Genomic DNA, 25,456 nt, shown 5'->3' on the forward strand with positions numbered 1-25,456 from the left:
ATTGACTTAAGTTACTTAGGATTGTTATTGCAAGAAGCGACGTTTATTGATAATTAATAAAGTAAAACAATCTTAAGAACATGTTTAATGTTGGTCATTATATCTGTAGAACTACTCTTCCTGTCCAACTAGGATTTAATATGAAGCTAGTTTTGTTTTTATTAACATTACTAGATTCATGAATAATTTCTTTTGTGACTAAGAAGTATTGAACCAGATCTCTTGTGTGTAATCTCAATTATAAATCTTTTTGTAATAATTACAAATCCCTTTTTTTAGCAAACATTTTCTTTATAAAAGTATGCCTTCCTGCTTATGAAAAAAAGTAACTGAAAACATGAGAAACCTTTTTAGATGAACCAGCAAGTTAAAGATATTTTAATGTGCTTGATTCTGGTGTTGACATTGGTTTCCCATGATTCTTTTTTAGAATCTGGTACTCACAGGAGGGACTGCATGAAGGTTTGTCAACATTCTCAAAAGTTGTGCAATGGATTCAAAAGGACTCGAACATAGCATGTCGGGTCAATCTCCACTGCATCACCTCCACCTGAAAACCTATGATCCTTTTTTAGAGAAATTGTAATTGACATTATCTACGCCTAGATAGTACCCATATCTTTGTTGTTAATTCTATGACTATTTTTTTGTTCAGCATATCTTGGCCTCTACATGTGTTTTTCATTAATAACCTTGGCATTTTGAATAAACTCTTTATTTTGGATATTATGCCACTTGTAAAATGAAGAACCTCCTGTCATAATATTCTTAGATTTTATTGTCAAAAAGACAAGACAGATGGTGGAATATTATTTTATTTTCAAACTAAAACTCCTGAAACACCAAAATGAAACCGTCACATGTTTCAATTCAGTTTAAATGTTTGTGGACAGTTAAACATGTCACAAAGAGTGTTTGCACAGAATCTATGGTGCTTTGGTGTACATTTAATGGAATTGTTTCAAAAGTTTTCCATTTTCAGAGTGTAACTTGTTGAAGGCCATGCTCACCATTTTTAAAACTTGAAAATCACAACTGACATATAGTTGTAGCTTTATTGACACTGCAGAGACATTTTTAATATTCCCTTGGTGACAGTACTACTCTTTTAAGAATTCATGTGCTAAGCAATGGTGAATATGTCACTTTTTTCAAAGTTACCTTTGGTGTCAAATCTGAAATGCACACTGTTAGATAGAATGGATGATGAACTAATTTAAGATGCAGTTCTCACTTGGTTGACTCCTAATGCATAGCCAGTAAAAAATACAATTACTTTCCAAACATCTTAATATTTTGTACTTGCTGAATGTTTTGGTTAGTTATCTGAAAATAAAAAAAAAACTGTACTCAATGTTAGCCTTGGCTTAAACAGAAAGTTTGTTGTAGTAAAATCTTTATTGACCCCCCCTCCCCCTTTTTTTTACTTCCTGATTTTTTTCTTTTTACTGCTACTCCTGCTGCTAATAATCATAGTCAGCAGGTTTTATCTCTAACCTTTATTCAAAATGTTGCATCCAAATATGCATGATAAATAAAATTTAGATTTAACCATTTTTTTATATTAAAAAAAAAAAAAAATACTAGAAGAAAATCGATTATACCATACTTTGGAGTAATTGTGCCAAGTCTGGGGTAATTGCGCCAACTAGCTAAAAGTGCTCTTTTGGCAACCATGCATATAAAGAGTACTTTTTTTTAGTTGGCACAGTCACCCCGGATTTGGTGTAATTACCCCAAAGTACGGTATATGAACTTGTCCAAATTTTAAAGAGAACATATTTTTTTGTTTTTGTTTTTTTCCCAAAATCGATCTAACAGCAGAAGTAGCAGTACTACAAGCATTTTTGACAATGCTTTTGTTTATTTTTTTTTTGTTTTTTGCCCATTTTAATTTCTTTTTACTGATTTTAAATAAATAATTTTCTAAAATCCTATTGACAGTTTTTACTTTTTTTATTTTTAATAACTTTTTGCTTATTGTGTTTATTTGGCCGCGCACTCCCATCATTTATTTTTCTAACTAGTGTTATGTTATTATTTCAGCTTCTCTAACTCTTAGTTTTTCTCGGTTGAAATGTGTTCACCTTTTTCTCCTACCCATCTACCTATTTGCAATAAGGATCAAAAAAGTTTGTTTGGGGTTTGCATTTTAGTTAGATCTTTAAAATGTGTATTTTATAATGTGATTATGATAAAAACAATGATTTCTTCAGAGATACATACATACATACATGCATATATATATATAACTACTTAATTTACTCACATAAAATTAATATACGAAAGTATAGATTTATGCATAAACTTTAAGTATTTACTTCAAAAGTGCTCAATACGTAGGTAGAGCTAGTTAGTAATTTATAAAATATATATGGTGATTAAGCTACACTGAATATTCCGCGTTTCATCCACTCTAGGACTCTTCAGGCTTATGCGCGAATTCTGTACTTGTTTATCGTTTTTATATGCTCCTCTTCTGTTGAGATTTTAGGTAGCTAATCAGCTTTCTAGTATCTGATTGGCTAACTAAAATCTCAATAGAAGAGGAGCATATAAAAACGATAAACAAACACAGAATTTGCGCATAAGCCTGAAGAGTCCTAGAGTGGATGAAACGCGGAATATTCAGTGTAGCTTAATCGCCATATATATTTTATAAATTATATATTAGATGCAAGGTAAAATATTTACTGAAACGCCTACAATAGACTTGATGCTAAATGTAATGTGTAAACACAAAGATCACTGTAAATAAAAATATTTTTATATTGGATTATGGCATACTAATTTTGTGCCACAGAACTTATCAATGATGCATTGACTTAACCTTTGAACTGAAGCTTCTGTTCAAATGCAAAGTTGATATCTTCATTATTGAAAAGTGCTGCAGCACAAAACCGATTGGTATGATATAATCCGATACATAAATATCTTATTAAATAAATATACTGTCTCTTCCTCATTAATTGGGCACTCTGGTCAATTTTTCTTTCCACCCTAAATTGTGTATATCATTATTTTCTTTTCAAATTATTTCTGCATCTGTCTAATCTGAAAATAAGAATTAAAAAGTAACAGTCTAAATATTTTTTTAAAGAAATATAAAAATATCAATCAAAATGAATACATCTATTTTTAATTAAATGTTTGTTTTAATATTCTGAGCAATAAAATGGTCAAATGTTTTTTCTTTAAACAAATGTAACAATTGATTTTATGTATCTTAAAAAAATAATATAATATTTTAAATTCAACACTTGCAATATATTAGTAATTTAGAGTTCAATAAGTGTATATCAAATTCTTTAAGGGATATATCTCTATTTATTAGCAGACAGTTGTATCATATTTTTCCAAGAATTACTTTAAGCAAGCAGCACATTTCTGATTCTTATGTTTAAAAATATCTTTTATGATTTCTTTTTTTTTTTTTTTTGTTTCGTTTCATAATTGTTTTGAATTTAATGTATTTCTTTGTACAGGCAATTATTAAAATCTAAAAAAAAAAAAACTTTCTGCTTACTTTACTCTGATTTTGAGCTTCCTATATTTCCCCTATTTTTCTTTTCTTCCAGATTGTTTTTTTTTTATGTGCCTGTTAAGAATTTTTTGTTCTTTTCACAATATTTTTTACTTTTTTATCTTTGTCTTTTCCTTGTTTAAATTTTGGTTTGATGCCCCCTTCCTTGGATTTCTTGACTGTTCTTTCCCCCATCTTTGGTGTTCATTTCTTACATCACTCATCTATCAGAATCGATCATCTACTCAACTTTTTCATTCTCTCTTCTTTATGCATATTCCTGACAACCTCATTCTTGAAATTTTATCCTTTTTTTTTTTTATATATGATGATATAATTTGGAGGGGGCTTGCAAAATTATAATTTGGTACAGACATAATATAAATCAAGAGATTTATAAACTTTCATTTACACTGTAAGTTTTAAAATATACCTAAATATCACAAAAATCCAGTCATTATGAATTTAGTCAGAGGTTAAAAAAATCATAAGTTTCTTTTACATTTATGTTAATATTACTTGAGCAATTATTATGTGTAAACTTATGTATTCAATTTATGTTAATTTGGCAATATAAAATTTCATAAAATAGTCACTATAATGTTAGTAATTTTGAAATAAGAAATATTTTGTTAAATTCAATTTTAAGTATAGTTGTTTTGTTTTTATTCATTAAAACTTTTTTTTTCTTTTAAATGTTTAAAGATATGAGTTCAAATAATATATCTTTTATTCTGTTCACATATAATTCATCATGCAAAAAAGTATACTTTCCCATCCTTTTAGGAAAAATGTATGCATTTATTAAATTAATATTTTTTCTGCAATAAGTAACTATTGAGTTCTAAAGGATTTAATTCAGAAACTTCATCCAGATTTTGGGTTTTATGAGTAAGTATTCATCACTTTAGTCAATATGTATATTTTTCCAATCATCATGATCAATTGTTGACATCTTGGTAACATTTGTGAAAATATTAACAATGACGGCTGTTTACGAATCTCTTTTTTTGTTATTTGCTGCATAAAAAGATGTTTTTCTTCCTCTTGTGTTACCCGCCCCTCTTTCTCAAACTCTAGACTGATGCACATTTTGTGTTTTCTTTACCTAGGATGAGTCTCATGCCTACATGTTGGAAGTATAGGTAACTCAAGCCTGAATCAAGAGAACCAAAAATCAAACAATAAAAACATTTTCGAGAAGAAATATACATATCTATATATATCATTACTCATTAGACATCATTTGTACATTATTCCCTACTTACCATTTTTACCGTCCATAACACTGAAATTAATATTTTAGTTTTGTTTTTGTCCTTTTCTTTGCAATGAATATTTGGTACGCCTTTTTATTTGAAAAACTGACATTAACCGTCCAATTATCTTAATTGATTTACAAAGCTATCAGAGATAAATGGCAACATTTATTTTTGATTTATTTATTCAATAAGACGGGGTGAGGTGGGAGGGTTAAAGCATTCTGGAAATGCTTCTTGGATTTCTCAAACTTTATAAATTCATCATCTTAAAGTGTTTCAGGTGATGAAGGTTGGTGTTATATTTTCTGTTTGTATTTTTTTTTTTCATTGGCTTCCATATCAGTTTTCAAAAGAATGCCTTTGAGTTGTGTTTTTCTTCCACTTTTTCAAATCTCTACCATAGAGACAAATTTAATAAAACGGCAAGAGTATTTCAAAATCAAGGATACTGTTTATCATGAGAAATACTACCCTTCATTTTTAACACACTAAGATGTAGTTTCAAAAATAAATATAATCATAGAAATTGCTTGTTCTAGGTATAATTTAGAAGAACACACTGAGAACATACCTTTGGATATGTTTGAACAACTTCTGAAAGCAGTACATTTAAAGTCTATAGCAAATCTGTGTCTGGCTTTTACGGATAATGTTTTGTATTGTGTAATTTTTAAGTCAATGTCCATATTAACAAAAGGAAAAGGTCTGTTTAAGTGACTTATCATTCTTCTTCCTCTTTGCAGTAAATACTTTGATCATCTTAAAATTCTACCCCATAATTTCCAGAAATGATTTTCTTCATTTGTAGTTTATATTCAAACTAAAATAAATCTTTAAATTAAGACCTTTTCCATATCTTCACCCAACATTTACTCATATTTTTGCTAAATTTATTTTTCATTTGACCATTTCTTCAATTCTTTCATAATCTTATTAGTATATACTGACTTCAACTCGTTGGTCTTAGTAATCATATAGTCGTCTGGTTTTTAGTTCAGTTCTTTTAATCTTGATCATCAGATATATGATTTAGTTATGTTTAAGAAGTCTTAAAAGGTTGTGTTTTGGATTTTTTGATTTTGCAGAAATTACTTCGTAGTTGTTTGATTTTGGTTATTTTATTATTCTTCGCAATTGATTCTAATGAATCCAAATTTTTTTACACAAATTTTTTATAGAGTTACATTAAAGTAATCAAATTTGGACACTTTTTCTTAGTTTCCTTTTTAATTGTTGATGAATAAATATTTTATATCAATTATTCTATGAACTGAACTATAAACAGTTTAAATTAGTGGCTAAGCAATGACTGGGTTCAATCTTTATGTAAAAAAAAAAAAACTACAATTTCTGCAATAAACCACATTGACTCTAAACATTTTCATATGTGCTTGAGTGTAAGGGGTTCAACTCTTGATTAGTGGAAGGGACTTGAACTATATTAAGGGTACAATATCCTTTTATCCTGAATGCTGGCAGTGTGTGATGTCATTGGTTTAACTGACGGTATTGTTTTTCTAATAAATCATTAATATTATTACACTGTCATATGTAGGTAGATGTACAAACTTTTAATTTGTGTATAGTATGTAAGTATGTTTCTGTTTGCTAAACTGTCAGCTTAAAAGAATACTTTACGTTGATCTTTTATCTTCAGCTGTTCATTTAAAATGATACCTATTAGCTTTTGTTTATGCCATAACCAAAGACAAATCAGATTTCAGTAGGCATAGCCAGTTTTCTTAGGGGGTCAGATGGGAGCCTTGAATGTATTTTGCTTCTGCTGCTATTGCCCAATAAGTGTGTGTGTATTTAAACCCAGGCTATTACACATCACTTATGTAGGCATACATACACCCTATACACATACTAATTGCTTAGCTAACAAAAAGCTTAAAGACAGCCTCAATATGTTTGATATGTTTTGTCAGATCAGTTTTTTAGGATTATCTCCCTTATAAGCATGATTTACATTAGTTGCAGTTTTTGAAGTGTTATTAAAATTGGTATAATTATAGATTATGAATATAGACTGATATAATGCAAATTATCTTCTTTTTTTTTTTGTACTTTTCATATGCCTAATATAACCTCTGCTGCATCTGTCTCTTCATCTTTGCTTTGTCTTGGCTTTTTTTTTTTTACATTATAAATCAGCTTTAAAAATGGATATTTGATTAAATGGATAATGCAGGAATGTTTACAAAACAGGAATAGTTTAGTATCAGTCGTACAGTGCCTTTTACTGTAACGTTCTGGAAAGTAAATTCATTATACTTCTGTAGTTCTCTGTCGCTGTGATTGAGTAGTTTAAAATGCATCCTGATTATTAGAGTAGTCCCCCTTTGTAGCATGGATGAATCCCATCAGTGGTTCTCCATTTTATTCTTAATGTTCGAGTTTCAAGTTATATTCATGAATAATATAAATATACAAATGAATGTATAATAAATGTTAAATGCAATGTATCTACTTTCAAAATGTTAAGTTAATTAAACTTTTGAGATCCATAACCTATAATAAATAATATATAGATGGAAATCGCATGGTTGTGATTGCAATTATATTTTGATATCCAAAATCTGAACAGGATTACAATGTGTAGCCTTTCTATTTTTATAATACTTTATTGTTTTTTACCCATTTCTAATAAATGTAGCCTACATACTCCAACCCAGTCATCAATATTCTTATTATATAAATACAAACTTTATATTGAATTATTTTGTTTTCGATAAAATGTTGCAAACTGTTTCTAACACAAATGGTTTGCAAAACAGTGGGTCTATATTATTAGTAGTATTGTTACTGCTCTATTTGAATTTAAAAAAATACATATTTCTTTTACTTCTAAGCCAACTTCTATGTAAAAGGCATATCAAAAATATTTTTCTATTTTCATTCACTGAAGTATTCCATAAATGGTATTGATGTAGTTTCTTATTTAGATTTAATTTTAGTAAAACAAAGATAAATTTAATATAATCCGATTTTAAGATCAATATTTATATTTAAATTATTCCTTCCAAGATTATGTAAGCTTGATCTGCACCAAACAATCAAATCCATTTCATATGCATTCTAATCCTCAAGTGTTTTGTCTTCAATTTCCTAAAATAGTTCTAATAAAATATCTATTTTTCTTGTTTTCAGAATGCTATAGTATTTTATTACTAATTTAATAATTAATAGGAATACAACATACATATCATAAAATAAAATATTTTTTCCTATAGTGTCCAAGTTTTTAATGAATTATAGCAACCATTAAGATAAGTTTTTCAATTCCTTATGCATACTTGATGGTTGTCTACTTTTTAGACGAGCATAACTATCATTGACTGTCTCAAAATATGTGGATTGTTATATGTCCACAATGCCCAGGGTTTTTAAGTTAGCTGCAACTAACACCATGGCTGACATCCACAAGATAAAAATCAACTTCTAAAATTCATTGATATGAATTCTGAAATTGAGCCAAATAGTAGACAGCAGAACTTTGTTTATATAAAGTGCTCAATATCTTTTTAGATAAAGCTTTATAACTTAAATAATGAATTTGCCTTATCTGAACAATTTACAGATCAGCCAAACTTGTTTTATATTTATATATGAGGAATTTAAAAACTTATTTTCATTTTTCAATCAAAATAATGTAGCCTGCATTATTTTGATTAATGAATTAGCCAGTTTTTCTAATACAAAATTTGAACACTTGCATGGATCCTTGTTATTTTATTTTATTTTTTTTTTTTTTTTTGTTTTTGCTGCACTTATACCATTCTATCTGGAATGGTAGGGATGAAAGTTGTTTGCGGTTTTTGAAGAGGAAATTAAAAATGAATCGTGTAGAAGTGTGAAAGCTCAGAAATGACTGAATAAATCTGAAAAGTTTGATTTATTGCATCGAAATATTTAATGTTACTTAAATCTATAAAACAAAATTTATATTGCTCTCATGAAAGAAGCAGGTAATTGCTTCAGATAATTATTTTGTTTTTAGAAAACAAAAATCATTTCCATTGTATAAAATGACTCTAAATTATAAATTCTATTTTTAAATATTTAAGAAAATTTATTTTCTTACTATTTTTCTAGTATGTGAGATTTGAATGTTATGAAATTTAACGTATTCTCATTGCTGAGAAAAGCTACATGCTAGCTATTATCTTGGTACGTTTCAGAAAGAGCACAGATTTTGTCATTGTTGAGCTTCCATACCATATAGTGAATGTTTCTTGTGGCTGAGAATCATGTTTGATCCTGGATATGAATTTTAGCCATATTCCTCCTCCTCCTCCTCCTCACTTACACTGAGACCACCTCCTTTACCGCATTTGTCATCAACATCGTCATCTAACAGCTGTATATAAAATAAAAATTTTTAAAAAAAAGTAAAAAAAAAAAGAAACAGCACGGAAACTGACAGTCTCTGCTAGAAATGAATTTCTGATGATGGAAACCAAACTCCTACAATGAAATCGATTCACAAAAGAGGAACCTAAAAAAAAAAACGGTCAAGATAAATTGAACTCTAAACCGCCATACTTGATTCTGAATCAATTCAAAGTGTATGTGCGTGCTTACCAAACACGTGTAGAGTATCATCTACACATTCATGTGACGACAAACCAAGTGCAATCAAGGGCTTTTTGCGCGCATCTAATTGCACATGTGCACCAAGCCTTAACCTCTACTACTACTACCATCATTTTCTCCTCCTCTTCCTTCCTCCTCACGCAAGCCAAGCAACCAGCACATCAAGAGTTTGCAGTTCTGCCACCCGCCCATGGCTAACCGGCCACCATGACACGCAGCCTTACGAGTTGGTTTTTCTGATGGTGAGTCCAGAGAACAACCCTAGACCCTCTTTGTAGATGCCTTTTTTGAATGATCTTTCAGCAAGTGATTCAAAGGATGATTCTTTTGTTTTGGGAGGGTTTAAGTGTTTGCAAATCAAGGAAGAATTTTTTAGAATATAAGGAACCGTCCACCCTTATACCTACCTACCATTTTTTACCTGCTTTCATTTAGCAATAGATGTAAGAGCTATTAGTCTTTATTTATTTCTTTTTTTTTTATAGCTATATAGTTAACAAATAAATACAGATGATTCCTTTTCATCTGTAAGAGCATTATATATATATATATATATATATATATATATATATATATAATCATAGATGATGTTATTCAATGATATCTTGATTAGTCATAGATGCTACAGGTTTCAAAAGTAAGTATTATATCCAGACCTGTGTGGTGGGGATATAATCTCTACAGAATTCTCATCAGTCTAATGTTTTTCTTTAATGTGATGGTTGATGTGAAAATGGTAGCCATTATTGCCCTATCTCTAGCTAGATTTATTACTTTGAAACTTGTGACATCTACAGCTAAATTGATTTATTGCTGCATAAAATCATCTATAATATTTGATTGGAATATTTCATGTGGATTGCCTTTATTCAATTCATATGATGTTTCAATACAATTTATACCTTTTCAGATATGTAAAAATCAAGCAGAAAAAATTGATTTGTAATGTTTCTGATGTTATAAGGATCTAAAACAAAAGAGAAATTGATTTGGTGTTTGGTTTTTTTTGGGGGGGGGGATAAATTTGACAGTTTTATCAGGAAAAAGAAAAAGTGTTTGGTATCTATAAACTTGAATTAATTTCAAAGAAATTTAATAGGCAAAAAAATTAGACTATTGTCGAATAGTTTTACTCAAAATAAATGCCATTAGCATGCATTGCAGCCTCCTTGTGCGGAACCTGGAGCAAGCTGATTTTACACTTTCCCTTTGAAGACCCTTAAAAAACCACTTTAATTCTGTTGATTAACTGATCTTTTGTAGTACTTGTACAGTGATTGATGTCTTTCTCAACAGTGTCCCATACAAAATAATCCATTGGGTTTAGATCAGATGAGGTTGGATGCCAAACATTGGGATTTGTGTAGTCGTAAATATTGGCCAATAACTATTTTTGACTTTTCCTTGCAGTGTGGTAGAAGGTCAAATCCTGCTGCTGTACATACGACCTATTATTAGGGTTTAAGTACAGTGGTTAGCAACTGCATGTAGGCATCTAAATTCAACCTGATACCCTGTTTAAAAAAATGCAGAGGCATCATATCACCCTCTGAGGACATACATCTAAAAACCATGACAGCTTGGGAAAATTTAGTCTGCATGACTAGGATTGTATGCAAGTCATCTGTTATTCTGTGTTGTGCTTTTGATCTTTGCAAAAGTTTCTTTTTCCTTGGAAAACAACCATATTGTTGCACTGCAGGTTGTTTCATGTTGCCCAGAAGTTTCTTTGCCTTTATCAGACGATTTTTGCGGGCCTTTTCTGTAAGAAGTTGACCTCTGCAATGCTTGATTGAGTAGTATTGGAGGTCTCCATTCAGTGTAAGCTTCATGGTAGAATTCACGAGACAAAGCTCAAATTCTAATGCCAGGGTCCTCCAATAACTTTTTCTGCAGATTTTTAAGGAATCATGCTGTACAAGAGCAATCAGATCTTCTGTTATGTTGATTTCTTTAAGCCACAGCCTCGTAATCTCCATTGCAATTTTTTTTAGTCCATGCTAGATTGGTTTTAGTGTTCAGGAATCATTGAGCAGCAACAATAATGTCTTTATTTTGATAGCCGATGCAAATCATGTTACAAGTTCTTTTCCATGATTTTCCATGCTTCAAGTGGCTTCCAGTCATCCGTTCTTGCTGTCATCCTGTATATGAACGAAGGATGGTTTAAACTTTAAAATCAAGCCTAGTTGGTATGATTAAATTTAAAAAGTTAGAAAAAAAATAAAATGTTATTCTGTCAAATTTATTTCAAACACCCTGTATGTATATATATATGTGTGTGTGTGTGTGTCTACTATAATCTGATGAACCACTTTTATGCTAGTACATTTAGAGTAGACAATCTGAACAAATGTAGTAACATAGAAATGGCTTACAAGATTATAATGAACCTATATTTATTGCTTTATTGAGCACTTTATTTTCACAAGTATAAATTTATAACCCACTACTTGGTTGCAAAATGCATTTCTTTAATGCATATATTCTCTGCTGACTCTCTTTCTCTCTCTCTCTCTCTCTCTCTCTATATATATATATATATATATATATATATATATAGATATATTGAGAGAGAGAAATTTGTCTATAATAAGTATAAAAAAAAAGTTGCAGCCTGTATCAACATAAAATATACCAGAAAATGGAAAATTCTATTTTGAGATCTGCATTTTCTTCAAAGTAACTAATGTTGTTTCAAATGTGAGTATACAAATGTATAAATCAATTAAATTCAAATATTAATTAAAACCCAATTTATTTTTTTAAAGTGCTCAATATGTAAGTAGAGCTTTTATAAATAAAATTATATAAATATTAGAAAGAGTTTACATAGATCAACTAACGTTTTGCTGTCAAAATTGACAAAACGTTGGTTGATCAATATAGATTTTTTTCTAATTTTTATACAATTATTGTATATATATATATATATATATATATATATATATATATATATATATATATATATATATATATATATATAGACAGTTTCTAGAAAAATGCTACAAATTTTGATTTTGGCTTACTGGCATGTTTTCTAATGATCAGCAGATAAGATTTCAATTGCATTGTGATATAACTCGAATGAACACGTGAGCAATGCGAACACATTTCATATCTACTCAAGAGAAATGTTAAAGAAAACTGAACCAAAAATAATATCAATCATTTGTTTTAAATATCTTTTCTCTGCATATAATAAACAAAACCAACCCTATTTTTCATTACATTATTAGAAAGTATGAAGCCTAAAACAATTTTATAATCATTATTTAAATTTTAAAAATATTTACACTTTCCTGGGCAAATTAGTTTAAAAAAAAATGTTCAATCCCATTTCAACATTAAAAAAACCCTAAATTTTCCTTATTTTTAAAATTCAATAATCAAGCAAAACCTATCACTAAATTTTGACTAACAGTGCTTCACAATTACCAAACTTTATCCAGCCACCAGACTCTTGCTTGTTCATGTTCAAATGGTCTTATATTGTTATAAAAATATATTAAACACTTTTTTAAAGGCATCCTTTCTACATTTTTAAAATCTGTTTCCAAAATTCTACTTTGGTCGATTTTCTTTTTCTTTCTTTTTCTTTCTTTTTTTTTCTTTTTTTTTTCTTTTGAATCTTCTCATTTTTTTTTTTTTACTTATAGTTTCAGTATAATTAATTTTGTTGTCATTTACAGTGAATTGCACATATTCTATAAAACTGTAACTCACTTTCACTTAATTTATATTCAAAATGATTAGTTTACTGCGTAGATCGGGTTAGAATTACTTCTGCAAATGAAGTTATATTTTACCTAGTGTCTGTTTTGCAATTTTACATGATAAATGTTGTGTTCTTTAACAATCTCATTGTAATTACTGATCAGATCTGCATCTATTTCTCTTGGTAACTTCCTATAACTACTAATCATTCATATTATTTGAAGTCGTCAGACTACCATTTTTATCGAGTTATATTTGCACAACGTTTCAGTTGATGTAATCTCCATCCTTCTTCAGATGTACCGTGTCAAACTCGAGAATCTTCCTGTTGAACTCTGAAAATCTGCACAGAATTCTAAACAGAACTCTTTATTTAATCCACAGGGGTAGCATTTTTAAAAAAAATTTTTTTTTTTTACATTTTCACCCAAAACAAGGCAAATTGCCACTGTGGTGTAGGGGGCTACTATCAGGGGCAACAACTACTGGGGTACTATGTAGGGATTTGGGCAGCAAGATGTCGGTTCACGTTACACTTGAACTTCTGCACGTCAGTACTGTTGGGGAAGCAGGGACCTGGAATGGAATTACAGAGTCTAGCGGTTCTGGGGAAGAAACTATTGGAGTAAAAAGATCTTTTACATCTAGGGATCTCTACAGTGTGGGGTGGGATTTAGCAGCCTGTCGGGTTTGTCGAGGGTGCTCACGTCGTGGGGGCACAAGTGATTGCAGTTCGTCAGAGCATTCACCACTAAAATACTTGTAGAAAAGGCAGAGGGATGCAACATTTCGTTGATGGGACAGAGGCTGAAGCTTAGATGCCAGTTCAGGGCCTATCAGGTTTGCGACTCTCTTTTGAACCTTTTCAAGGAGCGAGAGACTAGTAGAATATGCACCAGCCCAGATGTGACAGCAATACTCCATACATGGGCGAATGGTGGCCTTATAAAGGTACAGGATACTTTCGGATGTTAGTAGTTGTCTAGCACGGTAGAGAGAGCCCACCTTTCTTGCAGCGGCCCTGGCAATGCCTTCAATGTAATTGTTCCAACTCATGTTTCCTGTGAACGTTAGGCCAAGGAGTTTGAAAGATGTACTCTCAGATAAAGAGTCGTTGGCCATTGCTATAGGTGGTAGAGAGGGTTTCTTGTAATTATTGAATGAAACTAGTTTAGTCTTGGCAGCATTGAACGCGACAAACCACTTTTGTCCCCATTCCACCACAGATTGGAGGTCTTCCTCTAGTGTTTCTGCCATTTCTTTAGAAATGTGTTCATTCGTCTTCCTGTCATGCCTGCCATAGTGTAGTGTCATCAGCATATATACCCATCTCAGAGGCAATTTTGTCGGGGAGGTCATTTATGAATATCAGGAACAATAGAGGTCCAAGGATAGAACCCTGGGGCACCCCCGCATTTATATCATATTGTTTAGATGTACGACCGTCAAGGACAACCTGGATTTTTCTCTTATCTAAGAAGGATTTAATTATGTTAAGTATTCTACCAGTGATACTATATGATCTAATTTTCCTGAGGAGACCCTCATGCCATACCCTGTCAAAAGCCTTAGATATATCTAGAGCTACCGCTCTGCCCTCTCCCGCTTTGTCCAGTGAATGGTATATACGTTCAGAGATTAGTTAGGATGTCTGCTGTGAAACAGGCTTGTCTAAATCCATATTGTTTGTCAGTCAGAAGTTTAGCATCTGTAAGGTGATGGACTAGAGCATGGTTAATTAAGATCTCAAATATTTTGGCAAAAAGTGGGAGGAGGCTAATGGGGCGATAATTTGATGGGTCAGTCCTTTCGCCAGAATTCTTGAATACTGGTACAACAGAAGCAGTTTTCCAACAGCCCGGAAAGCAAGCTTCATTAAGGCATTTGTTGTAGAGTTTGGAGAGAACTGGAGCTACTTCGGCTGAGCACTTTTAATAGCACAGCTGGAATAAGATCGGGTCCACATGCTTTTGAAGTGTCAAGGTTTTTTATGATAGCATGCACCTGAGCAGGGGTGGTTTTCAGATCGTCTAGCATAGCGTCTGTTCGCAAAGGAAAGTCAGGTAGGGGGTGGTTGGAAGGGTCCAATGTGGAGTTTGAGGCAAACCGACTGGCAAGCATGTTAGCCTTGTCGGTTGCTGAGGAGACAACCTCGTGATTGTTGGTTAGTGGGGGAATTGTTGATTGCCAATTATTTACTACACTGTTGTAGATTTTCCAGAAGTCTCGAGTTCCTAGTTTTTGTGCTTCGATTTGTTGTCTGATTAGAAATTATGAGCAATTCACAATTGTATTTTTGGATCACCCACACTGAGAATTGAATCTTCAATCTCCAAGAATGTAAATTTTTACAAGAATTTCACCAAATATTCTATCTACTGCACCATGGGTACTTGTGAACTAAATAAAGGGTTCCGTACAGTATTTTGTGCAGATTTCTGAGTTCGACAAGATACACCTGAAGAAGGTCAGAGGTTACATTGATTGAAACATTGTAAAAAGAACACTGAAGATGAAAACAGTAGTCCAAAGAATTCAGATAATATGAATAATTGTCATCTAAAAAATTCAAAACCGTAACAACTGATTATTCGTCACCAAATGCATATAACTATACATGATGAAATGTTGAGATGTTTCTTTAGATAAGGAAATTTCTATTGAATTTTCAAACTTATCCGCATCTGGCAACTTTCTTTTTCTAATATTATGGTTGTTATGACTGTAAAATAAAATGGCTATATTTTTGATAGACTGTAAATGATTGCATTTTAAAATAAGTTCTTTCCCTCTCATTGATTTTCTTTTTAATTTTCAATCATTTTAGATCTTTTAAAACTGATGAATGAATAATTTTGTTTGGAATATTTACTCATTGAGTTGGCTTCTGACTTGCGATATTGTTTGTAATTTGTCATCAAAAATTTGAATGCTCATGTTTTTATTTGTATTTTCCCAAAACATATTCTGCAGTAATCGTGAACACGTAGTAATAATCTATAAGAATTGTGTACCGTTAGAAGTATCGGTTTTATTAAGAAACAAACTGCTGTTGTTGTATTTCTTTCTGTCTTTTATTCTTCATGTATGGTTTTATTCATCTCCGTTTTTATATCATCGTTAAGTTCAGTGTCTTTTGTGGTTACATAGAGGCCTCGGGTTTACTTTTGTAGGAGGTTGTTAGTGTTTTTAAAGCTTTTAAAAACTGTATTGGATAATCGTTTCTCATCAATGGGTCTTGCAATTTTTTTTTTTTTTTTTTTTTTTCAGAACAGATTATTTTATCCTGCCACTTTACAGAGTATTTTAGAAGAAAAATGTAAACCATTGCAGAGTGTTTGTCCTTTGTTAAAAATAAAAAAACATTAAGTATTTTATATCAAATGAAAGATAAAAACTAGGTCGAGCTGAAGTTTAATTACATGTTTTGTTTTTAAGTGTAAAATATGCATAAAATAAAAAAAAATTTTAAATATATATTCTTACGTTATACCCAATTGCCATAGAAATATGAAAACTTTATTTTTTTTTAATCCTCAAACTTATTGAACAATTGGCTTAATGGATACTATTATGAACATATAATTTGGTCTAATGAGGTCGGTTAGACACTAATACTGTTGGGGAAAGTGTAAACTCATATTTTCCTGGTTAAAGATAGTATGACAACTTGTATTCAATTGTTTGCAATGGATACTTTTGACATCAATTCAAAAATTAATTAATATTTTTCGTTAAATTTACAAAGCTACCATCAAAAAAGTGTTGGGTTAATAAAATCCATTGTCTGCTTTTAAATAGGGATAGATTGCATGATTGGTCAGAGGATGTTCCCTGAGAGGATGGCAATCATTTTGCCTTCTGGTTAATCAAGCCTGTTAGGTCATGCTTAAAATTAGAGGGAAGAATATTCTTAATTTTCCATTGTTTATAAATATTGTATTTTTTAAATTATTATTTGCAATAAAAATAGTGCAACAGCAACATCTGATTGACTGAAATAATTCTTTTATCATTTCAGACCCATTTTTATTTTTTTGCAATGATAATGAATTTGGATATAAGGCTCTTCTATATTGTTCCATATTTTTATAAAGATGTTTTTATTTGCTTACAGTTAAAATATTTTTCATATTTATCTGCTTTTAATTATACTTTATCAGCTTTGCTTTGTTTTTATTCAGTGATAATTTGATTCAACTTGTGGAGCTTTTCAAGTTTATTTTTTAAAAAAGCAAATTGGAGCTTCTTCAGATTAAAAAAATTCTTTTTTCTACAGATTATTGTTGACTACCATATTTAGAGAATGATTATCTAAAAAAAAAAAAAAAAATTTAATATAATTTTATCTTCATGTACTACCGAGATTCACTTTCCTATTATGCTTTCATTTTAAAGTAGGTAATTATTTTAATAGCCAATTTAACTGAAATCCCTAATTTTAGTTAGTGACATAGAAATTAGTGATTTCAGTTACATTTTAAAATAAAGATATCATAGCAAAGTGACTAGCCTCCATTGCATGGAATTTATTTTTACCTCCAATTATCATGCTCTAAATTTGGTAATTGACAATAAATGTGAAAAGATAATGTGATCAATTCTGAAGCAGCTCAAACTAAACCGAAGATTATTGCTTTTGCTCACTTTTATAATTTGCTTGAACCCTTTTATTAGAAACCAGGATAATAGGGAAATTAAAAAGAAACAACTTTCTTTACGATATCCTCAACTTTAACTTTTCATTTGCTTAATGCTTGTGTAACATAGCTATGTTTGTTCCCTTCAATTATTTTTAATGAAATAATTTTTAATAACTATTCAACTTAATTTGATGGTAGTAACTTATAAGACCTCTTAATTTTTGCACCTGACATTTATAGCCCTCCACCGACTATCAGTTCATTTTAAGGATGTCACAAGCATTCAGATTTTTATTAAATCCAAATAATTTACTTTTAAAAACCTTAATATTTTCCAAGTTCTACCTAAACTGTTTTTTTTATCAACGCAAGATTCCTGCTTTGAAATATGAACACCTGATATGGACAGTAACGTTGTCAGAAGGTTAATACGTATAAAGTTTGTGCATTTTTTTTTTTTTTTTAATCATAGTACTTTGTTATTTTAGCTGTGGTTACATTAGAACTTTACAAGTCAATATCTCAAAGTTGATCCTTACCCTTTTATAAGGTGCAGGGTTATTTTCTGGGTCATTTAAATATAATTTTTGGGGGACCTATTTTCAACTGCTAAACAAAGGTTTAATAAAGCTGAATGCATGCGATTTTTATTTCTCTTTAGAACAAGTAGTTAGCTGAAATACTTTTCTCATTTTTTCATAGCTAGATGTTCAAATTATTAAGGAAAACAGAATTTATCAAACAAAAGTTTCATTTTGAATTTATATATATATATATATATATATATATATATATATATATATATATATATATGATTTTTACATCAGCTGTCAAATAAGTTTGTTTCCTTTTGTCATTAAAGCTTTTTAAAGTCTTAATTATAATGCATATTACTAAAAAGAAAATATTTTGTTAAACCTTGCTAGTTCATATAGCATATGTTTTTGGTAATTAGACCTTCTTCGGGATACAGTACACTGAAAGGTAAAACATTAAAAGATAAATTTGAAAGAATGTTGTAGCAATTGAAGAATGCACAAATTTTGTTTTATTCAAATTTGTATCAGAAATAGTAAGGATGTATTGGTTTGAGCAAATATGAATTATTCTTATCAAGGTATTCATATATATTTACCTGTAACGACAGTGAAGTCATTTTAGTTAATTTTTTAATTTGTTTGCAGTTTTTAAGGTAGACAACTCCTATCAAATTCTTCAATTTAAAATGGGTTATTTAACTTACTAATTTCTATTGTTAGGCAATTATTTAAGTGTTTCATATTAGCAGTTATCCGAGTCAAGTAATTTAAAAAAAAAAAAAAAAAAATTGTACCTATGTTATTATATTGCAACTAACATGTCAAAATAATCATGAACGAAAATTTGCTAGTTGAAAGCAAAGTTTGATTTGTCAAATTCTATATGGGTCTGACTTTGAAAATCCAACAATGGATTTGGCTAAAAAGGGCAGAGTTATGGAAAAAGATAAAAAATCTTAAAAATACAATCCTTAAAGATGGAAGTTACTTACTTGGTTATAAAGAGCTCAGTTATATGTGGAGTATTCTGATTGGCTGAGGCATAAGAGCTCAGATCAATATAGAAGGACGAGTTTTTTTCCATTTGAAATGTGTTTATTAAATTTTGAAAGTTATTCAGATATAAGAACTTGGGGTGGGGCATTTGAAAATACTGAACTTTTATATCAATTTTATGTTAGCTTGAGTGGCAGGTATCAATAAATTATATTTGATGCCACACTACCATTTTTTTATCATTTTTTGCAATCGGATTGATTATTTATTTCCAGCTATGTTTTTATTATATTTTTTGCTGATTTTTATTTATTTTAAGCTGAAGTTCCATTTTATTTCTGTCTTGTTTTCTCTTGTTTTTGTGTGAATGAAAAAACTTATTCCGGTGTCGTTTTAACTAATATTGTTCTGCATTATTCTGTTCGGTTAAAAACTTGTTTTGTATCGGTTTGTGTGTGTTTTTTTTTTTTTTTTATGAGTGTTTAGAATCTGAATCAAAACGAATGGAAACCAAAGTAGTTCTAAAGCATTTAGTATCTGATGATTTACATCAAAACTAAACCATGATTGTTTCTACTAAAACCAAAAATTCACTAATTTTTCACTTTCTTTCTCATCGTTTCATTCTCATCATTAAAGTTTTTTTTTTTTCATTCCCAATTGTATCTTTTGGGTCATTTTCTTTGGCATCAGAATTGTTTCTTCATCATGTAACCCCCCCCCCTGTCAAAATCCTCTTTATTTAGGTTCTCTTTTCTTTTAGTATCATGAATAGAAATCTTCTCTATGGCAAAGAACTGAAGGCTGGGTCGATGTGGCCCAATGTTATAAATTTTACTAATATATATGTGAACACTGACTTCCTACAAATGATGGAGCGGGGTGGGGTGGGGGGTCCATTCTTTCTTACAATTAATATATTGTACAATTCCCCCAAGATTTATTTTCACTTTGTATCTACGTTTATTATTGAGTTTCTTTGCTGGTGTTTTCTTTTTTAAAGAAACTCGTTTCATTTACTTTTCATTATTTTTTTATTTGTTATTTTAAATCTACAAAAGTATTGGATTGTATAAAAGAATAATAAAAAACAGTTACTTGTAGGTTATGTCACCACTTTTTAAATTGTATATTGATTATTCTCTGGAAATTTACTGGATAACGATCATAATAAAACCTTGCCAATCATTAACAGCAACACTAACCATAAGTACAAGATGACAACCAAGAATGTCTTTATATAATGAAAACCAATCCAATTGTAGATAGCAGAAATACAAGAACATTAACATGTTGTACTTTTATTATGTAGACTTTCTGACTGAATCTAGTTGAAGTCGCTGAAGCATTTAGAACTGAACTCTTTATTTAATCCATGGGATTAGATTTTTTCTCAGTTATGACTAGTTAGAAATGTCCATGTGGTGTAATGGATAAAGGTGCTGAGTACAATCAGTTCTAAGTGACACTCGTCTTTAGATTAAAAGTTAAATGTTCACTACAGGTGCTAGTAAAAAAAATGAATACTTCTGCCCCAATCATGGTCAACAAAGTAAGAACAATTTATTCCCATGTTTGAAATGCTATCTAGATTGGCATGTTCGGCAAGATGTAGGTTACAGCATCCAAAATATAGAGAACAACATCTAAAAATGAAAACAAATTAGCAATATCCTCCTCTCAACTATAAACAGATCAATGAACATCATGTTTGACAGATAAAGTTCAATACAATGGTGTTTTATGACTATTGGACAAATATTCTTTTAGTTTCTGAAATGATGTATGCAAAGATTTGTATTTGTGAATTTTATAGTTTGGGAAAAGCGTGAATGAAAACAATATCTGGATTTTCCAGTTTGTTACTCATAGAATTGGATATTCTTTCATTCATAGACTTTTGATAGCCTTTTCTCTGCCGTTTTTTTTCATTACCTTCCATCTATTTTGTGACTTGTTCATAGATATGGCACCAAAATGTCAGAGTTGCACACTTTTGCATATGATTCAAGCAAATTTTGACTTGAATTTTTTTTCTAACTTTTCTCTCCTATTTCTACTTATCTGTGATATCTACATTGCAACACTGAAGCAAAAATGAATCACATGATCACAGAAGTGGGAAATTATAGAATCCTTCAATGCAGCCATGAGAATATTTGGCATGGATCAATTATATGTACAAATCTTAATCTCTCTTTGTCACCTCTTCACATTTCCGCTAACCTCATCAAAGTTTGCTTCATCTGTCTGCTCACTCCTACTACATAATGATCAAAATGATAAATTTGGATTCCCTTACAATTAAATAAAAAGTGGTGGCAGATAATGCACAGATACAGAGAAAACATAAAAACAATAACTAGCATCCATGCCAACATTTATTTGATATGATTTATCTGCAATATTTATTTCGCTTTATTTAAAACAACTATTTTTTTTTATATTAACTATATTCCTAAAATAACAAATGTTGAAAAAATATTTACTTTTAATATATTCCATTTTACCTAGGATTTCATTGTTACTTATGTTTTCTTTGCTGAAGATCATTTTTTATTAATATAAATTTTGTATCCATGAAAAAGAGTTTTTTTTTTTGTGTATCATTGTCAACCTTTCTCTTCTTTTGCAGACAATGGTCACAAATGTCACATCTCTTTTGAAAACTGTGAAAGCTGTCGAAGATAAGACACAGCGAGGGACAAGGGCTTTGGAATCAACAATTGAAGCTGTCGGACAAGAAATTAGGGTGAAGAACACCATTTGCTAATTTTTTAATTATTTATAATTTAGGTATCCTTTCATTGCTTTCTCCTTAGTAAAGACTTAGGAGGGTTTCATATCGTTTTCCATTAGATGTTCTGTAGAACCAATTGTCTTTGCATAGCATAACAATGGCTTAATGTCACGATTTTGTATTCATATACTTGTGTTAAGTTTTTTTTTTTAGTGATACAAGGACTTTAAATTCCTACAAAGACAAACATTAGAAAAGTGAAACTTCTTTTTTATCAAAAATATAAATAAAAAATTTAAATATGTTCCCAAAAATTCATTTTAATCTGACAACTTTTCAAACAAATACTTTAAAATAATTTGACAAAAACCCTGTTCAAACATGAAAGTTTCACTGCAGTAAAAATTTAGTAACACAAATTCCTTTTGTTTAAACAGCACTAGAGTCAGTTTGTTCATGCAACTAGCCCAAAAAATGCTCAGAGGAAAAAAAATTAAGCATCCTTAATTTTCCCAAAAATCGGTGCACATTCTGTTTTTGGTGAAAATAGCCATTCAGAAATATATTTTACTCCTTTTATTTTTTATCTATGGAAGGATATCATTAAAGAAAACTTCATACTTAAAGTATATTTTACTCAAAAAGTGCTGATATCGTATGGTTACTATATTGAAAAAAACTTTCATGTTACAAATTGATGTATCATTTAGCATTTGTTGCTATTATTAAAGTGTGAATGTTTACTAAAATCTCAAATCAACTTTACAATAAATTTGATGCAAGATATTGTTTGAATATGTCATAAAGATTGAAAAGCCATTCCAATTTAATATTACAAAACTTTGTTCCATAACTGAAAACAAATAGACCGAAACCTATTTGTTAATTAACTCAGTAGTCATGATAATAATATATGTGCACAATTTCTATGAAAATGTACACATATTGAAATCAGAAATTTCCCAGTACAATTTTTGTGCGTGTCGCACACTCATGTGACCAAAATGTATTTTTCATACGATATGAAATTACATCTTATGGTGAGACTCCAATTTGAGAAACTTGGGCAATATGGAATACATTTTAGTTGACATGACTGACCTGCAATAGTAGGTTTATCAGGGTCCATTCGTGTTTATAACATAAAATAGTATCTGGTAGTATAGACATCAATTTTTAATTTGAATAAATAGTTAATCATCATAAATAAATATCTGAAGTTAAGAACTTTTATCAAAATGACGAGATCTGCCATTAAATAACACTAAAAGGGTTGTTATGGTGTAAAATATGCTAACCAAAATACTTACAGGATAAAAAAGTGTTTTCAAAATTAAAGACATTAATTATAAATCAACCTTTCATTCTTAATTTTAAATTCAGATTAGTTAACCCATTTACTTTGATTCATGTACACTGACTTTTTGCTTTTTTGACCTTTTAGGTGTATGATTCACCCAATCCTCCCGACAAAAAGGCCACTGTTGAAGATCTGATCCAATACACAAAGCCTATTACCACAGCAACCACTAAAGCTGTTGCTGCCGGCAATTCTGGGAATCAAGATGATGTCATTGTTGCAGCCAACATAGGACGTAAAGCTATCTTTGATCTTCTAGCTGTCTGCAAGGTAAAACTTCTGATTCTTTTTAACTTGTGAAGCAAATATCTTCGATGAACAAAATCCATAAGATTAATTTCTTTTTAAATAGATTTTGCAGCTTCCAATAAATTTACACCAAATAACGAGATTCATGAATTCATTCTGAAAATATATATATATATATATATACACTCACATACACATCTAATTTATATAGTTAATGGCTATATAAATGCTATTATATTTTGATCTTAGATTTTATATCAACTTAATGACTTTGATCATAAGGTTTTTATACTTTTTCGCATATCCTTTGTGTTTTAATGATCCAATAAGATTTATACTGAAACGTGATTGCATTTATGTACCAATTTACCATATTTTATTATTATAAAGTTACATTAATGTATTTTGCATTGTTGAAATAAAGAATTCCAACAAAATATTTAAATACATATATACTAGCTGTCTTGACCCAGCCTTGTTTGGATGTAATTCTACTTTTATTTTTGTTGTGTATTTCATTTTAAATGTTATCATTTTTCATTCTACCAAAATATTTCTCTATCTGTCTGACATATTGCAAAATTATGTCAAGAACAATTCATGAGCATCTAAAAAAAATATGTGTAAATGCTTACTTGCAAAATTTCATCACCAGGTGACTTAATTTGTCCAATGAGAATGAGTCTCTCCTATGGACTCAAGATTAACTCCCAAACTAAAAGTTAGCTTTCAAACTTAGTAACCCTAACAGGCTGAGCATTGGATAATTTTGTTGAAATTGTCACTTATGTTCCAAACATTTAACATAATATATAACAAACAGAACCACAATGTAATCATATATATAAATATATATTTATTATATATAGTCTTGGAAGTTTTTTAAAACTTTTAAAACTATATAAAAAAAAAAAAAAAATGTAATTGTCCTTCATTTTGTCAGTAAATCAATTAATCTCCTGTATCACTGAATAGTTTTACTTAAAACAATAGTACCAATATTCTTAAAGAGATCATCAGTTGTTTACCATGAAACACTATTTTTGATTGCAATAAATGAGTGTATGAATAACAAAGAATCTGATTGGCTCACTTGCAAACTCAGCATCACATGATTATATAAAAACATGCGGTAACATCAATTCCATGCAATAGTCTGAAAGATCCTCAGAAGGATGAAATGTGAAAAATTCTGTGTGGCTAAATTGCCATATAAATTTTCAAAACTTACTATATATTAATTCTATTCACGTATCAAGCATTCGTGAAATATTTACTGAAAATAGATGTATAAAATAATTATATATAATATAAAATTTCTATATAATAGTACTAGTATTAAAATATTTTTTTCTCCAAAAGATTCATTGCATTATTTAATGTTGTTTTCTAATCTTTATGAACAAATGAATTGAATGAAAATTCATAAAAATTGTTATCAGTTGCGAATAATAATGAATGGTATTGATTTTTCAGGCTGCTGCCACTACTGGAGAAACTGCAGACATCCGTCAAAAAACACACCTTGCTGGCCATCAGTGTGCTGTTGCATATAAAGAAGTGCTTGAACATGTTAATTATGTAAGTCTTCTATTTTTTCTTGTTTTATTTTGTTCTTGAATTTAGATTCTATGCATACCTTATCTTTGGTAATCAACAATAACATTTCTTTTTCCTTAATTATTTCCTAGTCTTTTGCATCAGTAAAGGTTTAGAAATAGTGAAAACCATTCTTTTCAGTACAAAACATGCTATAACATGTTAAAAAAAAAAAGATCAAATTTTTTTCTGTTTACAAGAAATATTTTTTAAACCTTTGTTTCAAGCA

At 29.9% G+C, this 25,456-nt stretch overlaps 1 protein-coding gene across 19 annotated transcripts in view; it reads left to right on the top strand.

The window, feature by feature from the left end:
* Positions 1-25,456, top strand: part of LOC145289209 (talin-1-like) — a 617,531-nt gene that overhangs the window by 554,886 nt on the left and 37,189 nt on the right. For 17 of the 19 annotated variants that reach the window (XM_080136391.1, XM_080136396.1, XM_080136401.1 and 14 more), the window contains 3 exons: positions 21,915-22,031; positions 23,464-23,649; positions 25,105-25,209. In XM_080136391.1, the coding sequence (XP_079992517.1) occupies positions 21,915-22,031; positions 23,464-23,649; positions 25,105-25,209 (408 nt within the window). Of the gene's footprint in view, positions 1-4,635; positions 4,744-21,914; positions 22,032-23,463; positions 23,650-25,104; positions 25,210-25,456 lie in introns of those variants that run through there. The other 2 variants (XM_080136408.1, XM_080136409.1) reach the window with 2 other exon arrangements.

This window comes from Euprymna scolopes, chromosome 2 (assembly GCF_053919585.1).
Source record: "Euprymna scolopes isolate OS-2025 chromosome 2, ASM5391958v1, whole genome shotgun sequence".
Taxonomy (NCBI): domain Eukaryota; kingdom Metazoa; phylum Mollusca; class Cephalopoda; order Sepiida; family Sepiolidae; genus Euprymna; species Euprymna scolopes.